A 22604-nucleotide genomic window follows, 5' to 3' on the forward strand; every position below is an offset into this window, starting at 1 on the left:
GGCAAAATAATGACTGCAATCCCATCAAAAGTTATCAATTATAATAAAAATGTTTCCTTCTTCGCTTGGTTGTTTGTTTGTTAGCAATAACCTCTTTCTTTGCATTTACGTGTAAAGATCTAAACATGACAAAGACAAACAAACAAAAGTACTGTATTAGTTGGTTGTTGAAAAAATAAGACACATTACAGATAATTCGCTATCAGTGAAAGATATGTAGATCTTACTTGCACATATTATAGTGGCTTTAAAGTAGCTGGGAGAGTAGTTACTAGCTACCTTTTCTCTTTCTTTTTTTGAAACTTTTTCACCATCACAGTATAATTGAGATGAGACAGACAAACTACTGGCAACCTACATTGTCAATGATGATGCAGGAGGTACATGTAATATCTTTTTTTCCTTTCTGCCATGTTTGGGTTTGAAAGAAAAAAATTTGTTCTGTTTTTCTGCATATTACGCACCACATAGAGGAAAACTGGCGTCACAAAAAATAATATGTGACCCGCCACATCGAAAGGATCTGAAAGTCGCTCATAGTTCAGCCCAGTCAGATCATCAAAATCGGGCAAAACCCTCATCTTTCTGTTTTTTACATAATTTCACAGTGTAATGTTTTGTCTATCATCTTCCAAAATTAAGAAGGCAAGTAACAAAGGATAGGGAAGAAAGTAACATTTTTCTGGGCCATGATTTTCCGGGTTTAAACAGAGCAGAAATGTGTCCTAAGATTTGGATATAGAGCGCAGATAGACTCTGCCTCTAGCAACGAGAGAGTGATCTTATTGATGAGTTCATGGCATCCTGGTTACTTATTGGTCGTGCGTAGACCACTGGTGCTAAGGTTGAATGAACATCACAGAGGTTGCTAGGGGCATTCCTTTTATTGTCAAGAGGTGAAAACTGTCTAATACCTCCCCTCGATCACAATTGCTTCGGAAGGAAAACTTTAAAGGTGTTTTTCTCAACCTCCCATCCTCGACCTTGATTTCCTACACCAGATGACATGCTCTCTTAAATCGTTGATATATGTGTTGTGTTATCTATGCAATTAAAGCAGAAGAGTAACAGAATAATGTCACGTCATTTTCAGAAATTCAACCTCCCCCGACTTTCGGATCATTTTGTTGTAGCGGGTCACATAATATGTTTATATACAAGTATAAATATCATTTTGAATCCATGATTATATCTGATATCAGTTAGTAACAAACACCAGTGAAAACATGAAAGGCAATCTGATCACATGACGGACGTGTGAAGTGGAAGTGTCCCTTCACGTATATCACAGAAGAATTACAGGTCGGGAGGAGAGAGCTACTTTCGGTGGAGCTTACGGTGCAGTGTGCAGAGCTGTTGGAGGAAGCCGCTGTTGGGCGAGATGTCGCGCCGCTCTCGCACCGTCCGCGTGGCATCCTGCGCAGTCATCCCGTGCCGCAACATGAGGTATGCGATGACGATGGTTGCCGACCGACTGATGCCCTGGTAACAGTGCACCAACACCCTTCCTGTCAATCAGCGAGGTTGTAGCACATAACTCATCTTAGATATATATGGGCCATTTTTATTTCATTTCTATCCTTTATGAAAATTCTGTATGAGGGCAATTACCCCCCCCCCCCCCCCCCCCTTACTGGCTAGATGTGATTAGATAGTGATAAGGGTAGAATATTAGAATAAAGATTATGGTTAGTGTTAAGTTTAGGATTAGATTTCCGGTTAGGGTTAGGACTAGGTTCAGGATTAGGATTAAGGTTAGGGTATTAAAAGGGAAGGGGGTAATTGCTCTAGACCGAAAAATTCCATTCAATATTATCAGAATCATATTTGTGTTGACCAAAACATATGTTATCATAAAAGACATATCACATACTCATTTCTGCTTGCTGTGATTGCATATCGGTTGCATGCCCCAAGAAACTATGCATCTAATAGCCCGAAACAACTTCATGATTGAACTTGAAACAATGAATTAAGTCAGTATTTTTGAATAAACTACTTTCTGCCTTAGGCTATATAAAATACCACACAAGAACAGTACAAAAACACAGACACTCACGCAGAGGTCAAAGGTCAGAAATGGGAAAAAAGGTCAGCAGGGGGTCCAATCTTCACGATGTCTCCACAAATATATATTACTGAATATCAACCCATCACAGTATTCTATTTTTGGTCAGAAATGATGAAAATGATTGTCCCCTACCCTCGCCTTTCTGGAGAGCGTCGTCCATGAACCTTGCAGCCGTCTCGAAGTGCTGCTTGATGTTGGCCATGTGGGTGTCGCAAACAGGGAGGCCCAGAAACTTAATGTTCACATCCTGTGCCATAAGGATACAAAAAATAAAATAAATAAACTGAACTGTATATATCGTGTGTGCCACTACTTGTGTGTCGGGGGCTCTCCTGATTCTGCCATGAACAAACTTGAAACTACAGTCATTAATGTACTAACTCATAATATTAACTGAGCTCTATCACTTCTGGTTCTACAGAAGAAGCCTTTTAAAGATTTCTTGATTTTGGAGGGTTCGGGCCCCCCTGGGGGCCCCCAGGAGAGGCATGGTGCCCAAATGAACAAACTGTGATTCTATCCCCCTGGGGAAGCTACCTGCCAAGTTAGTGAAAATTCGTCATGGGGTTCTCAAGAAGAAGACGAAAATGTAAAAAATTTACGCACGCCGGACGGACGCCGGACGCCGGATGGAGAGTGATCACAATAGCTCACCTGAGCCTTTAACAACCTTGATTCATATTGTCAATGGCAACCTTTCCTTTTTCTTTCATTGTTTCTTTTAATGTCCAGTATGGACGTACCTCATAATACTCCTGGTCAGTGTCAACTAGAAAGGCGTGTCCTGTACCCTGGGCACAATTAATGATGTGCGTAATTCCCAGCTGCTTCAGTCTTGCTTTGTCCTTGGCTATGAACCTGCAAGATAAAATGATGTGTTGTTTGACAGTTTGCAAAGTGATGTAATTGAAAAGGAGAAGTGTTCACTGATATAATGTGTAGATGTGACCCTGCATCACAAAAGCAACAAAAAGTCACCAAACATGGATTCTTAGTTAAGGGCAGATTCTGAAAGAGCAGACTCTAAGCTTTAAAATGATGCATAACTTAGTTCAGATGGACTCCCCAAGCCTACCTAAATACTGGAAAGAAAGCACACACTCTGGAAAAGTGTGAACTGAGGAAAAAAGGCTCTGAAGTACAGGGTGTGCGATGAAAGGGACAAAACACAGGATGTAAACCACCAGTGCACCAACAATGAAGGAATTACGGTATCAGATTAAGCTGAAATTGAGCATGTTCTATTAACACATTTTGTCCATGATTAAAGCCAACTTTCAAAGAAGTAGCCTTATCCTTTCAAAAGTTATTAGACTTGAAAGTGAAGAGTGTGCAAAGGATTACAAGAAATGAAAAGGGGACTCTCAGACATACCTGATCATTCTACTCTCCCCTCAAAAAGGGTTGTAGAAAAACTGGTGAAAACACACTTTCCCATTCATGTTATGATCCCAAACTAAAGAATACTGTAGAAGAAGGATACATGTAGCTCTTTCAGAAAATACAAAAAATTCCGGACTGACTTGGTTTGATGCATTTCACCTTTTTTATTAGTCCTTCTAAACGTAAAATCAAGAGGTGCAATTTTTTTTGGTGGTTTTGTGATGCATGGTCTCATGCATAATAGTATTAGACTCTTTATGTGCCACATTCGCATGCCTGACTAAGTCAACGGTGTGCAAAGTTGCATATTCTACTCAAACCCACAAACCCATCCAAACCGTTTGATAAATCGCCAAATGCTACCGTGCAATGAAAGTAGTTCTAGTGACACCATTCCTGTCACATTTCAGCTTGCTTTTTCTGAGGAGATAGACTATCAAGCGGCGTTCATCTGAAAGAAGACAAAACCCTAGATTTGCTATACAATGCATAATTAATTAAAGATTATATTTTTGTCTCTATCTGATGATGGCCTCACTTTAAAAACTTTGAAAATATCATTCATCTATTCTGGAATTCAAATTCTTCAAACACCTTAGTACATACTTCCTTTTGCCAAGGAAAGGTAGAATTTGACATAAGCTGAGCTACAGGGGGACTTACTCTCCACCTATGAAGATATCTTTGTAGACCATGTCCACACTGTTCAGTCTCCGGGAATACGACATTCCATTTGCCCACAAGATCTCCTCCAGCTCATGCACGGTACAGACGGGTGTGGATGATGTCATCCTATTTCCCATGGATGTCCGTTGTCGTGGTAACCACCCTCCCGGCACGAAGACACCAGAAAGAGAAGTACCTAGTCGTGGGGTCGTAATGCGCTTGAGTTTATGTTCACCTATGAGTAGTAGTAGAGCCCTCTGTTTCCTGTGAATATCAGGCAATATCTGGAATGCACAAAATTACAAAACAAACAAGGAAACAAAAAAAGAATAAATGTTAAGATGAATGATCAATGTTATTTGTTGTAGTCATCATGGATCATTCTACTCATAGCTAGTAATATGAAAATTAAACTTTAATTTTGACTCTTCATGTGCCACGTTCACACGTCCGGCGGCGTGACAACTTCACATAATTCTACTCAAACCTACAACCCCCTCAAACCGATCAATAAATCGCCAAATGCAGCAGTACATTGAAAGCTTTGGCACGCCCCCATTTGTCTCACATACGATATTAAAGTTTAATTTTCATATTACTAGCTATGATTAGAATGATAGCTACAACAAATAACATCACCTGCTAGAAATCATTCATGTAAACTTTAAATTTTAGTGCAAAAGCATAAAATTGATCCAAAGATCTGTATCAAATTCATTTTTCTTTTAGCTTTCCATCTAAGAGTTTATTTTCCACACATGCTCCTTATCATTTCCTCTCACACTTAGCCTCCCCAGAGACTCCAACCCCAAGCACCTTCTGATCTGGAGATTCTCCTGCCCGAAACCCCTAGCAAATGGGAGACTCCAATTTGAAGTGTGCGAAGTTCCTAGGATTCTAGATGTTCTCTGGTGCTATCTAAGGCTTATTTTTTCAACATACGATAGAAATAAGTAAGAAATCCTTTCCACCGGGAGACACAGAGCCAGGGCCGGAGAAATCAAATCTCAAACGGGAGAACGGGAGATTGTGCAAAAATGGGCTTTCGGCGGGAGATCTCCCGTCGAAAACAGGAGAGTTGGAGTCTCTGCCTCCCATACATCCAAATTCCTTTCCCCTTCCTTGTGCCTATCAATTATACACTTTCCACTACCTTCACATCTCACCAATCTCCATACTTCACGACTCTTTTGTTCGGTTCCCATTCACGTTTAAGTTCAGTTCATGATCACCTCATCTTTACTTTCCATTGATTGGTTCTTTCTTTGATTTTGACCACAGGTCACACTCTTTTCCTTATAGCATTTTGATTGGTTTGTGTATTCTATGATATAAATTTATATGCAAATGGAATTGGAAGACCCCAGTGGGTGGGTTCTTAACCCGTTGAGGATGAGTCCCGAGTAGAAAACTCAGGTATGTGTCTATAGGAAATGCGTGTTGTAGCAAAATCAGTCCGACCTCAACGGTTTAATAAAATAAAGGAATCAGTCTACCACTGCACTGGCACTGCCCTGGAACTCATTGAGGAACTCCTTCTTCTGCCATGCCTCTCCCTTGCTTGGCCCTTTTTGCCCTGAATGATTGTTGGACTTGGAGGTTGACTAAATGTTGCTCAGCTCTCGATTCCCTCTCTTTCTGATACTGAAACAGATAGGCCGACAAGGTCTAGTTCTAGATTATCTAGGCCGATTGCATTGCAATGCATGAAGACAGTGCAGCAGCCATGAAAACAAACATCAAATGCAAGCTATGGGACTATCGTACAGAAACCCAGTCTATTCAGTCGTTATCCTGATTTCAGGCTGAACTCAGCATTAAAAGCCGCATAAAATTTTGGTTCAATACTTTCAACAAAACGGTTTTCAAGGTAGGTGCTCTCAGATATGTTAATAGAATACAAAACATTGTCATTACGAAGCAATTCACTCACAAACTTTTGAATTCGTCCGATATATGCAACACAGTAGGATAGGTCTGACGCTGTGTAGCTGCGCTTGTTATTATGGCAAACTTATAAGAGCCCCGCCAGTTTTTGCAGTGTGCCGCATGCATGCCGTGCTTTAATATGCAGTGGCGGATTGGTGGGCGGGGTCATACTAAGTAATCGTATTGACGGAGTACTGAGTACGTAATACAAATTTGTATGAGGGATTCCATAGAGTGCGGTGGCGGTGGGAATAGGGAGGGTTTGTTTGTGGGTTTTTTTTTTTTTTTTTTTTCAAAACTGAGAGACGGAAAAAAGGAAAATAACAACCCAAAGCAAAACAAACACAACCAAAACAAACAAGAACCCAAACAAAGAGAAATGAACAAAAAACAAACAAGCAAGTTTATTCCCAAACACCTCCATAGGCCTAAATCAATGCACGTCTTCGGCCGAGTATTCGCGTCAGTCAGTATCCTCAACACTCATTGTTGTGTTTTTATATAATTATATTAACAATGTGCCATGAATAATATAACTAGTGAATGTTTAAATACCCCTCCTTTTGTCATGTTAAAGGGGTCGTATGAGTTTTGGTTGAGACCTAATTTCAGGTTTCTAACATTTTTGGTGGGATAACGAGAAACCTCTTATAATATGAAAGAGCATGACTATTGTAATTCTTTGAGGAATTCAACGTTTATTTGATGAAAATTGGTTTTGAAATGGTTGATTCTGAGTGTGTGACCCACACTTTATTACGATCTCTTAGTTTTACTTTGTTTTTGGATGTTTCGGTCATTCCAAACCCTATTTTCATCAAATAAACTTTAAATTCCTCTTAAAATGGTATGCTCTGTACCATATCATAAGTGTTTTCTTGGCATCTCGCAAAAAGTCAAAAGCGAAATTCTCATCTCCACCAATACTGTACCTTCCCTTTAAGTGTGTACTTTTGATTCGTTTATCTCTAAACCATTCACTTAATTTACTCAAAATATAACCTAAGAGATAGTCCACAGTATAAACATTTACTTGTTTTTTTTTTTGTATAATGGGGAAAGAAAATTGTTGTAAAAGGAAATAGATAGGGCCTACAAATTCTGCATAGCCAATTTGAAATAATTATCACTAAAACAATACTCAAACATTAATCCTATATAAAGCTCATGCTATTTTGACTCTTTCAAGGCCGAAGGGGGGGGGGGGGAGGGCAATATTGTACCCCCATATAACTTCGTTATTATGCAATGTTTCACAGTCATATTTGGCACATGGGTAGAGCAACTCAAACTCTAAATGAGCCTGCATCTGAACTTTTTCAAGGTCACCCATACCCATGAAGGCGCTGTTTACCAAGATATTATAAAGAAATATATAGAAATATGGTCAAAACATGACTTTTCTGTATAATTTCTGTATCCCCAATCTATATGTCTTGTTATAGACCAATCATTCTTTATATTTGCGACAAATTAATGATAAGCAAGACAAACTTCATTATTTATTATAGATGAAATTTCTCAAGGTCACCGCATGGGGTGTTATTCATTACAGTAATGAATAATACATCATGAGACCTGTGATGCATTGTTTGTGATAGTTGACATGCGATAGTTATCACATTTCACATTTCCATGATATTGGAATTTTGAATTTGCAGATTAATGATACAGGTGATAAACAAATGATACTACACCCCAGGCATAACTTGTGTGAATAATTCAAAATGACACAAAATAAAGGGGTAATCTTGGGATTATCTCTGATATATTGTTTGATGTCTATGTCACATAAAACAAAGGAAATAATAGAGAACCATTTCAGGGCCATTCACAGCCATAATTACTTCACATTTTTCTTCTTCAACAAATTACATAAGAAACCACCCATTTCATCCACTGTTATAATTATTTTAATTATATTTGAAACAGGTTGAAAAGAAAGGACGCAAAATCAGACTGACATGGCGATGGCTGTCAGTTTACTGTTTCCTAATTATGGCAACCTGCAATAGCGAAACATTGCTAAATTATATACTAAAATGTTAATTTGCAATAGGAAAAGTCACCAAATTTGGTTGAAATTTAATAATGGGCGAAGGAGTGGCTTCATAGGGTTCATAAACAGAAACAAAATGGAATGTGAAGGTCACTGGCAGCGGTGTAGTAACAAAAGACAGCAACAACAGCAATCGCAAATCTGGATAACTTAAAATTCTGTTACTGAATCATCACGTACCTAAAGGACCTGATGCTAAAGAAGAAGAAGAAGAAGAAGAAGAAGAAGAAGAAGGAGAAGAAGAAGAAGAAATGTATGCTTGAATGATTAAATTGTCAAAGACATTATAGAAGAGGAAAACTTAACTCACATATTGTGCTTTGGTCTATAGGGCCTATAATGATGATGATGATACTAACACTAAGTTAGATACATTTAAGTGTAAACTTAAAAAAAATATTTGAAGAGTTTGTTCGCAAAAACCGATAAGTCCATATTTGCCAAATGGAGATATTTGCGATTAAAGGTCAAGAAAAATAAAGAGATTAATAAGAAATTGTTTGCTTCTTTTGACAATAACTTCAAAAATGTACCTTTATAATGTAGTTACCAATATATCATTTAAAAGGTATTTTTGTTGTTGTTGTCGTTATGTTTTGTGTGGCCGCGTGTATATCTTCCTTTTCGGTCAATAATTTTCTGATGGCATACCTGGCCTTATAGTGTCTGTGCCATAAGTGTGATATATCATACAGTTTATATGTTTGCATTCTAAAATCATAATAAGTATTGTTGATAGTATCAGCATCATAGAGAAGAATTTAATATGAATATATTTTATTGGTATAATAAATTGGTGCTGTCGGGTTTTGTGTTTGTGTGTGTATGTGTGTGTGTGTGTGTGTGTGTGTGTGTTCCAGTGTTCCACGTCTTACAAGCTTGGCTTTTTAGTGGAACACTGTTTTCCATCGTTATAATCTATTATTTACTATTTTGTTGTCATGACAAAGTGCACTGTTTCTTTTTTATGACATTATTCGTGCATATATATTTTATATTGTATTTGAAAAAAAAAAGCCCTTATCAGACGAATGAAAGACAAATCGACAGCTTGTACCGCTTTGAATCAAGTTCTTTTTCTTTTCTTTTTGATGGTGGAAATAAACTATTGAATTGAATTGAATGATAATAGTAATAATAATGATACACTGTAATAATAACAATGACAATTAATAGTAATTATAATAATAATGATGATGATGATCATAATGATGATAATAATAACAATAATAATAATAATGATAATAATAATAATGATAAGAAGGTCTTATTTACCCAGGGAAGCCTCTTCAGTGTTACCACTGCTCTACCAGAGGGCCCTGCCATTATTATTACCCTAGTGTTGTCAGGTTATTTTATACACCTGCACACTAAGAAATCAGGGTTCAATTTGGGGTTGAATTTGACCCAATGCACCCTTGCGTGGACTAGGGTTGAATATTTAACTTCTATGGGTGCTATTTACTCCGAATGGGGTTCACCTTTGAGAAAGTTTAATTTTTGAACGTCTCCAAATAGAAGAGTTAGTCTGCTACAAAAACCTAGATCATAGTGTTGCGTTCAAACATGTTATGATTTGTAATGCAGTATCAGTAGTGATTTGAATTGTGGATGATGTTCATCTTTAAGATTGCAAATCAATCAATATAAAGATGTTTGTTGGTGTTTGATAAAATGAAATAGCATTTTTTGTTCGTGCCAGTTTCATAAACAGTACGTGAGCAAAGACTAACACGCCAATCCCGGAAATTAACCAATCACTCACATCAGAGAAGACGATCGAGGCATACAGCAAGCTAGCTACTGTACAGTATGTGTATACGTGTCACAAAGCAAAGCGTCGCGACAGTTCACTTCCATTTCGTTCTAGAACTCCCGTGCAATTGCATTGAAGCGGGGCTTTTCCGTTGCAAGACTTGCTGATTTATACAAGACTAAGGTGAGTAAATGATCACTTTGTAAATCATGACATATTTGGGTTGCTTCTGTACGGCTAGATCCTTCAATTCTTCGGTAATAGGCCTAATTTCAATCGTTTGTCGTGCCGTTCTTTGTTACCACGTTCACGCGTGTATTAATACACTGTACATGCAAATTGATTATGACCTATAAATGGGAAGTAATACGGGCCTCTTTACGGTTACTACTGCTTGCTACTGTACTGCCATTTAGCAGAGTTACCAAGTCTCACGCATTCTGAGTGAGACTATCGACAAGAAATAAGGCAAAACAGTTTGCATTGTTTAATGTAATGGTAGTTTAATGTATAGTGATTTGTGATACTGTTTCGTCTTCTATTGCATGTGCTTATATGAGACAGTCTACAGAGTCAGTAGGCTATTAACTGCTGCGACCTGCCCGAACTCGAAGCATTCGGGCTCCCACAGTGTACAACTGTGTATGGGACTAAGACTCGATCGCGCATTGTCACTAGTCATATCTGCATGCCCCTGATACAGTCTGCATGATAAGCTGTGTGAGAGTCGCGGTCGGCGGTGACACACATGATACGGATACCGGTGATTGAAACACTGAATGAGAGAGTGTGCATCAAACTGTACTAAGGCAGAGGAGGTACAGCTAGTAATCATCAGTGTGAAAGAAATTCCTTCTTAATTGGGTTTGGTTGCACAGTGCCGCAGTCAGTACCAAGTACCACAGTAGTGCAGACTGAGTACAGTAAAATCCTATACTGGTATAATAAAGTTTCTTGTACGGTATATAGTGGCCGACTAGCTAGACTAAAAGGTTTAGCTGTGTCAGTGTGGCAAGGGTGTGAAGCTGATGATACCGGTACTGATTATCAAAAAAAAAAATTAAAAGAGAGAGAGAAAAAAAGAAAAGATATTTCAAGTAGATCTACAGTACATGTATAAACTTTATGGCACAAACTTTATATCTATGGACATGGTGAACAACAGTCGATCATAATTATACTGATTTCGAAGTGAAAATACAAGTTGCCAGCAGCGTTGTACGTCATGTAGCAGACTAGTACATTGTATTAAGTGTGAGCAATCTATATTACTTTATAGCCTATTGACATCACCATGCGCTGTGCAGACATCATTCATCTACATATTAAAGTGGTGGGTGGTGGTAAATTTGAGGTTACAATTGGTACCCGTACCGGTACAACAAATGTACGTTACAGGGGTGTATCCAGGATTTTTTCTGGGGGGGTTGTAATAAAAATTTTTGGACCTTTGCCTTTGCGAGGGAGCGGAGCGACCGAGCGGGGGGAGGGTGTGGGAGGGGGGTGTCCCCCCTCCCACGGTAGGGAGTTTTTGAATTTTGTATCTTAAAATGGGGCCATTTGGTGCATACAAAAGTGACTTTTTCGGCATGGCAGTGCGGCTTAGAAATAAGGTAAATTATGGCATATTAAAACTAAGTTACGAAATTTACGAGGTTTTTGACAATTTGCTGGAACACCGGTCACTTTTTTCCCTGTTGTAGGCCTATATAGAGTAAAAAGCCCTCAAAAAACAAAAATGTCTTTTACAAAAAGTGGACATTTTGAAAATTTGGGGGGGTCGTACGACCCTCCCGACCCCCCCTTGCATACACCCATGCGTTACTCAGACCCTTATGCTTTGTATCGCATTGACGGCACTGTTACCTGCAGATTTGTTATAGGGCCTATTGCACATGAACAGTTCAATATAAATTCAAATTTCTGTGTTACCATTGCAAGTTTCTTTCTTTTTCCCCTTTCTTTCTTTCTTTCTTCAGGTCAAAGGTGTTTGAAGCATCCTTGTCCTTACAGCAAATGAAGGATGTTGTTTGTTTCATTATGGACTATGCTGCGCTGAACTGCATCCTACTCTCTGGGAGTATTCTCGGTATGAAACCTGATGTCAAAGCTTCTTCTCTACTTGTGACACCAAGGCAAAGGTGATTTTTCTCTGCAGGCCAGGAAAATGCACTTTTGCTCCCTTTGATATAAAAACTGTTTTCTTATGAATGTTGCAAATGCAGCATTAATTATCTGTAAGAGTTGCAAAGATCGAATGGTTAATCTTGTAAGATTAATTGCAGTATGCCATGCAGAGTCTTTGTATCACTGTTGGCGGAAGGTTTTCAAAAGTGGGGGGGGGGGGGGGGTACTTCCTAGTTTCATGAGCTAACAAGCAAAAAAAAAAAAGGCCTTGAATGCAACTTCTGGTGACACTTCCAGGTTTCAGCTTACAAGCAAAAAACAAAACAAAACAAAACAAAAAAGTATTCAGCGCAAAAACAGATCCTTATGGTGCTCACACTTCCAGGTTTTTATCTACATGTATTTCTTTCTAGTGCCACTTACACACTTTCGGGTAAAGAAAGTTGAGGGGGGGGGGATGGGGACCTGAAGTGGGGACAATTATAATGTTTTCCTTTGTATTGTGCCGAAAAATTAGGGGCCCGAGTCCCCCTGGTTCCTGTGGCCATGTATATAGCATCCAATTCTTTCTTGCACAGCTCTACATTACTGTTGTTTTTTAGTTGGATTATCAAAGATGACATACCATGTATTCGGTTTACTTTTGTACATGTGCTTAATAGATTTAACGCAGGAATCGCAACACTATAACGCCAAGGAAGAAAGAAACCTTGCCAACATTTCGCAAAGTCCGGAAAAGTCTGCTGCCATATGTCGCTGCCACCTATTCAAACCTGCAACTGACCTGTACTGGATCTGCCAAAGAACAATACTGTGAGTTGATCACGAGACTGCTGTGTCTCATTTTTTTTTTTTGCATTGTATGTTCAGATGCATTATTTATGGAACTCTTTAATGCATCAGTCTTTATACATACACACAGTGCACTCCTGTTCTGATAAATAATGTTACAACAAAATTGAAATTGACGCCATAATGTTATTGGCTCTACATTTGTTGCTTTATTGTTTACTTGTTTGGTTGCAACAAAACTTTGATAAAACGAAAGAAAACTGTAGGCCCTGAGGACCTCATTATAACAGGAGTCCAGTGTATACTGGGCCAAATACGCTGTACCGAATTGCTGATGCAGTCACTGCATCAACATAAAAGGAGGATGATCCTGGACAAGACGTTTGTCCCAGTACTAGTATACGACTGGACTGGTCATCTCTCTTCTCTCAATCAACAGTTGTTCCCAGTTCAAGGTTAATCTGCATTTTTGCATTGAATGTGAAAACTCGGTACATGATCAGTATGACCTTTTTCATGGAGAGGGTTGATGGCCCTCACAAGTAATTTTGACTTCACCTGTTCTTCATTGGCATATATTTCATCCAGATGGCAGAGCATTTTCAAATTTTCAGTGTAGAGTGTATGGTCTATTAAAGTTCTAGAATTACATTGTACATGTAGTATAACATTGTTTTGAGATTGTTACCCTACAATCAAATTTAAGCTTAAGAGGGTGTGTAGAGTGTGTTGTACTTGTGATTTGTCAGGAAAGTGCAACCCATAGAAATGTTCAATTTTGTGTTTTCCTTCCTCCCAGAAATTAATCTTCTCAATAAATGTATGATATATTGTACATTTTTGCATCACTATACAGAGGAGAGTGTAACACTTTTGTTGTTGTTGTTGTTTTCCCCCAGGTATTCTGCATGACTGAGGCACCTTCTTCAGCTGTCTTCGTGGAATGAATCGCTACAACTTCACTCAGTTCTACAGATGCATCCATGATGAAACCTTTGTCCAGGGCAATCAACTACAGTCTGAAACAGTCTTTATAAAATCAGTGTAGTATACTGGCAGGTAATATTGTATTGTGAAGAACACTTCATCGAATGATTTTAAAGAAATCACTGTAGAGTTACAACCCTGTGGCTACTTGTATCGTGATGAGTTAATACTTGTATCTGCTTTGCATTGTGTATCATCCTCTGCCTAAATGACTAAAACACTAAAAAAAAAAATGTATTGTTTTGTATGCTGACACTTTGTACAGTACTATCATCCTCGAGGTTGTTATAGAAATTCTTGCAGCTAGAGTAGTTTGGTTTTCTTGTCTTTCTTGCTTATGAATATAAGCTGCATTTTGATGTTTTGGGTGGAAGATGAATTTTAGCCTTGAGCCAGCACTGAGAATTACACTGTAGTACAGTGGTATCATTCAAACTTTCTGTATAAAGCTGGACAATTCCTGTACCTTCCTGTTTTATGCCTCTCCTATCCTGCCTATGCTATCCTACTATTATCTCTGAGTGTTCCTCTCTCTTCTATCATATCTCGTACAATGTGATTCTAGTTACAAATGCCATCCCTATATCGATGGAATAGACATATCCCCATACTTTGGGTTAATTGGATGCTGTTAGAGGAAGGGGGGGGGGGGGTCCTTTTTCCTTTTTTGCTTGTCACAATTTGCATGTGTGTGTGTATTAGTGGTGTTGATTATTTATTTTATTGCAGTTTCAGCAAACTTGGTATCCTTCTTTTCCTTCTGTTATGTAACAGGTGAGGATACTAACCTTTACAATTATAGTATGTAAACATTAGCCATGTAAAGATGTGTTCACGGAAATCCTACCAATATTTGTGTACTGTGCTTTGATAACTTGTTAATGATCCTTCTTTTTTGAAGGTCTCTAGATATTAATCTTTAATTTATGAAATATTTTCATTCATTTGCATATACATGTAGCTGGAAAGTATCGTGGCCATTTTGTTTCCTTCTATGCATGTGGAAACTAACCATGAAGGTTTTGTAATGTACATGTATACCTTTTATTCAACTGTTTTATTTTTTTACCTGAATTCACTGTGTTGTAACTGCTTGCAAATGCAACATCTGGAATTAACAGCTCTGCTTTCTTTAGATGATAAAAGTGTACTTTTTGCACAACGCACATGGATTGCAAATGTTTCATTTTTTTCTGCTGGGAGAGATTTTTATGTTTATTTTTTGTCATAAAGAAATTCTTATAGGGAATTGAAATGATGTAATGATAATATAATGACAGATGTTTGATACATTTTTTTTTTTCATCAGGGAATATTGTTTTCCCTTATTTACAAAATTTAGATATACATTGTATTCCATTACTATATGAGTATATGTTATGTACATGTATTGTATTTAACTTTCTTAATTGTACATGTATTACATTATAATGCAAAAACTTGATTTGACTTAATTCTTTGTTTTGAATGATGAAAACCTAGCCTATGAAATTAATACATGTGCATTTTAGTGTGAATGGAGAAATGCATCCATCTTGACAAATGAAAGTGACAAGTTTGTATGTACCAAATGATGAACTGTACTTAGATAATGTACGAAAATTGGGAATTTCTCTTTATTCAATTTTCCTCGTTTTTTATCATCCCAAGACTTTATTAAACAAACATGAAATGTAATCATCTGTGATGCAGATATGTTTTAATTTCTCTGTGCAAAGTGTGTGCCAAACATGAAGTATGAGCAGCATGTACAATGAATTGGTGGTGGCATTGTTAAGGAGTATGTGTTTGATTGAACAACTCTGAACACTGTGCTGTACTTTAAGCTTGAACATCTCCATTATTTCAGCAGGATATTATAATATATATACATATTGTATGTAATATTGTATATAATATATATATATATATATATATATATATATATATGGGTCAGAATTTTGAACGATGTACAATTGAGCCAAAACAAGGCAAATTTTAAAAAGTAGGAAATTCTCCAAATCATTTTCCTTACCTGAAAGAGTATAACTCAAGCTTTAATATGAACCCAATTATACTGGGATTTTCCCAGAGGAACAAGTTTTTATTCACCGAGGAAGTTAACCATGTCCAGAGCAGCGAACGTCCGTGGGGAATAGTACTGCACTTACATTTGAATACCATTTAACATAGTTTGCAACGATCTGATTCAGTTCAAAATCGTAACGAAATATCTTAAGGGACAGGTGAACGTGTTGGGAGAATATCAAGCTTGTACTCTTAACCAGTACGTAATGGTAGACAACTGATGATTCAACCAAATTCGTCATTTCTGTTGAAATATTGCTCTTCCGCTAAACACTTTCTTCACTTTACGCGCATTTTACGGAAACTCAATATTTCGACCTCTTATTTCACTATCCCATACTTTAATCCTCACTCCCAAATAATAACATACCCTTCTATCATGTATCTGATCTAGGCAGTCTCGATAACCCAACAAACATAGCATAGTTTTCATCACGGAGGTTCGCATATAGCTCACGGACGTTCGGAACAAACAAGATATTGAACAATGCAGCTCTCTTGAGTTGGAAACGCATTCTACTCACAACCAACCGCAATTTCATGTCAAGAACAAACTCCTCCGCAATATCCAGAATAGATATTACCAATTCTCAATTATAAAAGCTTGTTTATCTTCTCATACTGAGAAATCAAAGAAAACATTTTTTCCATCTCTCGTAAATGAAAGTAGAAACGTACGTGTAATCTCAGTGACGTAGTCCATCCTTGAGAACGAATATATTTATCAAAATTTCGTTATCACGAAGTAAAGATTCAGGTCCTAAATTTGTTATCTTAAGTCTACAATGCAAAATTTGCTTTTAACGAACATGGTCACAGGTAATTATGACATAAGATTAACATAGAAAAAAAAAAGAAATGTGCTCCGTTATAGAAATACGAAGTTTAGCTGGAGAGGGCAAACGAATACGTCAGGAAGAAATCCCTCTGCGTTTGCTCCTTGTGTTACACACTGTTACCGAGGAGAATTTGTGTTATTATATTAGTCAGCAATTATATTAGGTTCGATACTGCGAAGTTTCGTCATACCAAGACACAATAAGTCCATATAACTTGGATGGATGTTTGTGATTTCGATATTATACAATATGGTTTGTTATATTAAACATTTTGTTGCGCGTCATTTCGGAGGCTCGTTATTCATGCAGTTTGTCAATCCGAAAATTGATAGAGTTCGTATAATCATGAAGCTTTTTTATTCGGTAAATGATAGGAATCTCGGAAGATTAATCGAAAGGTTTATTAATTGGAACATGAACGATCAGGTTCACTTATCCCAATGTGGAGAAACAAGTTAACGAACAATTCTTCCAAATTTCCAAACCCCATGATAACCGTTTTGTACCTAAATGAATGTCAGGCCAATTCCACTTTTAGAAGAACGGACCTAAAAGTAATGAACCTTAATTCTTAATTTTCGGACTAACAAACTTTCGGAATAAGAACATTTTTAATAAGAAACCTTCTGAATTAACTACGGTTTTTTTTTTCGGAATAACAAACCTTTGGACATTCGGATTAACGGATCTTTGGAAGAGCAAACGTATCAAAGTGCAAACTTTAAACTATTCTTAATCACTGTTTTTTTAGCATGTGTTTTCAAAGTAAGCACAAAAGCACAAACAAATTTACAATCTCTCTGTTTCTTAAATGTAAAATGAAAAAAACAATCGTAGAAAGAATTAAAAATTAAGATTGATTTTCATTGATGGGTATAAAATAACACTATGTCATGATAAGCGGAGGATTTGCGTGTTTTCATCAGACAATAATTGTATACTGCATTATTTTTGTTCGCTTGTGACGGCATTTCGATGAATAAAAAAATAAACAAACGAACAAACAAAAAAACTTCTTCAGAGGAATTTGGTAAAATGGGAGTGCACTGGCAATTCTTTTCTCTGTTTGTTGTGCTCGATCCCTTCTCTGTTACTCAGTCATTTTCATTCAAATGCTTCCACGTCCTTTTGAAACTTTTCCGTTTCTTATTCAACATATGCCCATTACAGACTTCTTCCGTCATTTCATGTGATTACGTAGCACTTTTCGGATTTGTTTTGGTTTGTTTTGTTTCGTTTTTGTTTTCTGTTTGGTCGCAGCATGTTCAGGCTATTGAGGGAATGAGAGAAAAATCGTCATGAAGAGAAAAATAAGAATGAATTAAGGCATTGAATATCATGACAATTACAGCGAACGTCCGTTATGGAGACCAAAACTGGATGTGTTCTGTTTGAGACGGCAGCTACCATACTCAAAAGATAAACACTTGGAGCACCTGTCACTAAAAAGTTGCACTGATCCTCTTTCTCCTACTATGTAATCCATTGACTTATTCTACAAACGAACATCCGTGACCAAAATGTTTTCCGTTTGATATTACAGGTAAATTGAGAGCTGAACGTTATTCACTTTTAGGTATGAGAGACTCGGTGATTTGGTGATATTTTCAAGTAACATTAACTTAATGAGCAGTGATATATTTGTAATTATCAGAAATTTCCTTTCTCGGACAGAACGTCCGTGAAAGAAACTTTCAGAACTTGTAACAGTACAAATTGTCTCCAGAACCTCATTAGAAAGAAATTTAAATGCACCGAAATTACAGATTACACAAAATTCCATTTTCCTATAACTTTGTTTTCAGCGTTAAGCTGTTTTTTGTATAAACAGAGGGACAATAATCGTAAAACTGTAGGTAAATTTTCAACTGTTTGTTCATCATGATCACATAACGCCTTAAAAATTCTGAGACTACTGCTCTAAACTCATTGTTTATTTTGTAAAACTTTCCGTGTCGCTATTGGAGCCAAAAGTTTTATAGAATACAGGACATTTTCGGGACAAATTATACCTTATCGGTGGGGTTGCATACGTCACGGACGTTCGCTGAAATTGTCACGGACGTTCGTTCTACAACTAGGGTCATGTTCCAGGACGAATAACTAATCGGCAGAGAATACCTAGCATTCCTAACTTTTTCAAAATTTTGAAAAGGTATTGTCGATCCAAATTATAAGAATTTTGACATCCTTACAACATATGTATTGCTCAGAGGGGGAACAGGAGGTGAATTTTCAGAGAAAAAAAAAATAATTATTTGCTTGGTTCTCGGTGAATTGCATGGTTCAAAAACTGCGGACAAACCTCAGTCCGCTCCAAAAATGACATGCAGCTCCTCTGCAAGAGAGCCAAAGGCAAAATGTACCTCCGCCATCAAAGCAAGATGGTGTCCCACTCGAAAACGTTTTAATCATCACGGACGTTCTTTTTTTCTCGGAGGTTCGTCTAAAAATATAATTTCGGTTCCTATTGGACAAAGGATGGACAGAAACTCAAAACAAACATATTATCTTGTGGCTAGATCTTAGTTCATTACGACTCAGAACGATATCGCTAATAACGTTTAATGGGCTGCGATCTTTACCAGAAAATAGCGGAAGCACGTCCGTGACGAAAACTGAGTATAATTTTGTATAAAAGAATGTAACGGCCCATGTACAGCCAGCAGACGTACAATTTTTGCAGGATATGTTTATTAGGTGGAACACCAAATTTTTGTATACATTACAATTGGGACAACAAAGTAGAATTTGGAGCAGCGATAGAAAGAAGAGCATCACGGACGTTCGTCTGTTTAGTGCTTTGATATTTCAATTGTTCTCTGTAATTTTATACGTGCTCATAAATTTCTTATAATTTTGTGATACATACTCATGATATGTCAGATCCAGAACATGGTCAGATATTAGATGCCACGTACCATAAAACGGGCACATCATTAGTTTGAAAAACAAAAATTATTGTGAAAATAGCGTTTTTACCGTATTTTTACGCTTTAAGTCCTTGTCAAATGAAAAATATCAGGCAAAAGTCAACCAGACCATACATTTCCTGAAAGGAAATTTACCAATCTTTGAGATGACATGAAAAAATCTGGTTTCTTAGGTCATCCTGGCGTGTTCTAAGGGAAATAATGTCATAAGGTGCGAAAATTGGCAATTGTACATCGTTCAAAATTCTCACCCATATATGTCTATTTAATACATGCATGTATTCAAAATTGAACCCTTTGCGGTGCATCTTCGCTCCCTGGTTTTTATTTTTCCTCAATGGGTTACATATATACTTTATATATATATATATATATATATATATATATATATAACCCATTAAGGAGGAAAAATAAAAACCAGGGAGCGTAGATGCACCGCAAAGGGTTCAATTTTGATATCTGAAAAGTTCAAGAATTAACCCTTTTGGGTGGAAGAATGAACCTTTTTACAACCTTGAGGTTGAACAATGTATCCTTCAGAGGTTCAATTTTTAACCTGCCTGGGTGCAAAAAATAAACCTTGAGGTTCAGTTTTAAACTCAGAGGGTTCATTTTTATGATTTTCAATTTTCAATTTTCAATTTTTCAATTTTGAACCCCATAAAAAATAAACCTTGAGGTTCAGTTTTGAATTCAGAGGGTTCATTTTTATGGGGTTCAAAATTGAACCCTAGACAGGGGTTCAAATTTTGAGGGAAAAGGGGTGCTGCTATTGCATCACGCCTAGAGGTTCAATTTTGAACCCTGATTTCTTAGTGTGTGGGAGAGGGACATGGTGGGTAAAAAAACGTCTTGTTGAAGGACGTAAGCCCTGGGCGGTAATCGAACTCAGGTCCTCCGATCGGGAGTCGGGAGTCTTATCCACTATACCACAGCGTTCCCTATCTTCAGAATCAAGCAGGATATGGAACTTTACAAAATAGTCCTTTGCCTCGGGCATGCCTTTCCACATGTCAGATAAAACTTTTTGAAGTTTTCCAATTATTGAAATAATATATCAAGGGTGCAACAAACATAAAAGCATCATGTAAGTATAAAGTGAAGGGTTTGTTTGCAAAAAACCGATATGTCCATTTTTGAAGATTTTGAAGTACGATCTCTGTCATAAAATACAAAATAATACCTTTTACTAGAGTAAATGATATATTGGTCACTACATATAAAGGTACATTTTTGAAGTTATGGTCAAAAGAAGCAAACATTTTCTTATTATTCTCTTTATTTTTCTTGACCTTTAATCGCATATATCTCCATTTGGCAAATGTGGACTTATCGGTTTTTGCAAACAAACTCTTCAAGTATAGGCCAATAATTTGTGATCATGCCAACCTTTATAACCATTGTTATCAATAATGCATTATATATAATACAGTATACGACACAAATTTATGTATTCGGGGTAGCAAAAATTATGACACAGAACTATACATCAAACGATATAACGTTACATGGAAGGGAAGAGACCAGGGTTGCAACAGGAATCAAAGTGTTTCTGATAACAAACAGGGAATCTCCACCCCCTTAAACAAATAAACTTCAAGCAATGACTCTATTTCCATCAATAAATCGAAATTTTGAGAACCGCAACTGGTACACGCAATCTGAATTTACTAAAATCAAGTCTGTCTGAAATCCCGTCATGCAAATGACTTCTTTTCCTTAAGTAATGGTTGGCTGAAATAGTACATCAGATACACTAGTATAATAGAGAATTATAAAGAATGCAAGAAACAGTTACTTTTCACTATTGTAAATGGCTGAAGAGACAGAACATGATAGTGACACAATTATGCATGCCACAACAAACGTGTTGAAGCTTGACAAAAGGAACAAAAAACTGAGGCCAAGCTATAAAAAACTTCATGGTCTCAAACGAGGAAAGTGTGTAAACAGCAAGAAAGTCAAACACCTTTGTGCCAGAAGCCTGTAGTCCATTGTTCCCTGAGGTAGGAGAACAGCTCACTGCTACCTCTTGTTCTTTTTGTTTCTTTATCATTCTTCTTCTGTTTGTTTTGTATCCGTTGTCTCGTCAGTAGCAACTATGTACAAACCAGAGCAGTGTCCTATAAAGTGCGTCTCTCGCTTGCGTACAAGACACTTACCGTTGGCGATCAACGCTGAGCTATATACTACTGTAAAAGTGGTTTCTTTCGCGCTGGTTTTATTTTCGCGCTTTTCGCGCTTTGAGGTTGAACCGCGAATTTAACATCACGCGTAGCATTGTGGCTTTGCTGTGGCGTGATAAATGCTCATGCCAACAAGAAGGTTACATGGAAGGAGAGACCGATCCGGTAAACGTTGACAGTCCAGCCGTGCATTCCATGTCTTCATATTTTTATCTCGCTATTCAAGGGTCGCCATCTTGTATACGATGTGTACAGAGGTAGACTGACCAGCCTGGGTGGTGTATTGGAAGAAGTGACATTATCCTGCAACTATTAGCATCAGACTACTAGTATTGATACAGTATAGGTTCGTATTGACAATGATATGAGTTCTATTATACACAATAGTCACAAATGAGTGTGTGCGCGCGCATATAGTTTTATGTAGGCCTATACTAATATGGAAATGAGTGATATTGATATCTCTATCTTGTCTGAACATTAAATTGGTTCTGTAAGGCTTAACGGAAAACACAAATACTAGGTAGGATTTACCCATTACATGACGTTGTATCGCAATGTTTTTTTTTTCATTTTTTTATTGTTCGTTGCACCATTTACAATGTGTACTGAGTGAACCTGCCACCTAGGCTAATTTGTTGGTACACTGCAACTTTATCTAATACTTATTAAAAATCCTATGTAGATTTCTAAGACAGTGATGCATACAATGGACATGGCGTGGTAGTATTTACCTGTCCAAGGTATTATAGCATTATACTGTACTCTGGGTTTTATGTCTTTATCTAAAAATATTATTCGTTTGGAGC

The 22604-nt window shown here is 37.3% G+C and overlaps 1 protein-coding gene across 1 annotated transcript; it reads right to left on the bottom strand.

Annotated features, from left to right (window-relative positions):
- Positions 1 to 694: 694 nt before the first annotated feature.
- Positions 695 to 6103, bottom strand: LOC139710603 (dual specificity protein phosphatase 3-like). The gene is made up of 5 exons (XM_071622529.1): positions 6054 to 6103; positions 4118 to 4404; positions 2815 to 2929; positions 2204 to 2318; positions 695 to 1508 (listed from the first exon to the last, which is right to left on the bottom strand). The coding sequence occupies exons 2-5, from the start codon at positions 4255 to 4257 to the stop codon at positions 1318 to 1320; spliced, it is 561 nt and encodes a 186-aa protein (XP_071478630.1). The 5' UTR covers positions 4258 to 4404; positions 6054 to 6103; the 3' UTR covers positions 695 to 1317.
- Positions 6104 to 22604: the final 16501 nt, after the last annotated feature.

This window comes from Diadema antillarum, unplaced genomic scaffold (assembly GCF_040938485.1).
Source record: "Diadema antillarum isolate AM-2024a unplaced genomic scaffold, OU_Dant_1.0 scf00000039, whole genome shotgun sequence".
Taxonomy (NCBI): Eukaryota; Metazoa; Echinodermata; class Echinoidea; order Diadematoida; family Diadematidae; genus Diadema; species Diadema antillarum.

Bases quoted from the DNA above. Each gene is read 5' to 3' on its own strand.
- LOC139710603 (XM_071622529.1), bottom strand. From the start codon at position 4,257: ATGGGAAATAGGATGACATCATCCACACCCGTCTGTACCGTGCATGAG. The intron at 2,930-4,117 runs GTAAGTCCCCCT...TTTATCTTGCAG, and splicing joins GATATCTTCATAGGTGGAGA to GTTCATAGCCAAGGACAAAG. The intron at 1,509-2,203 runs GTAGGGGACAAT...GCTGATTGACAG, and splicing joins CGCTCTCCAGAAAGGCGAGG to GAAGGGTGTTGGTGCACTGT.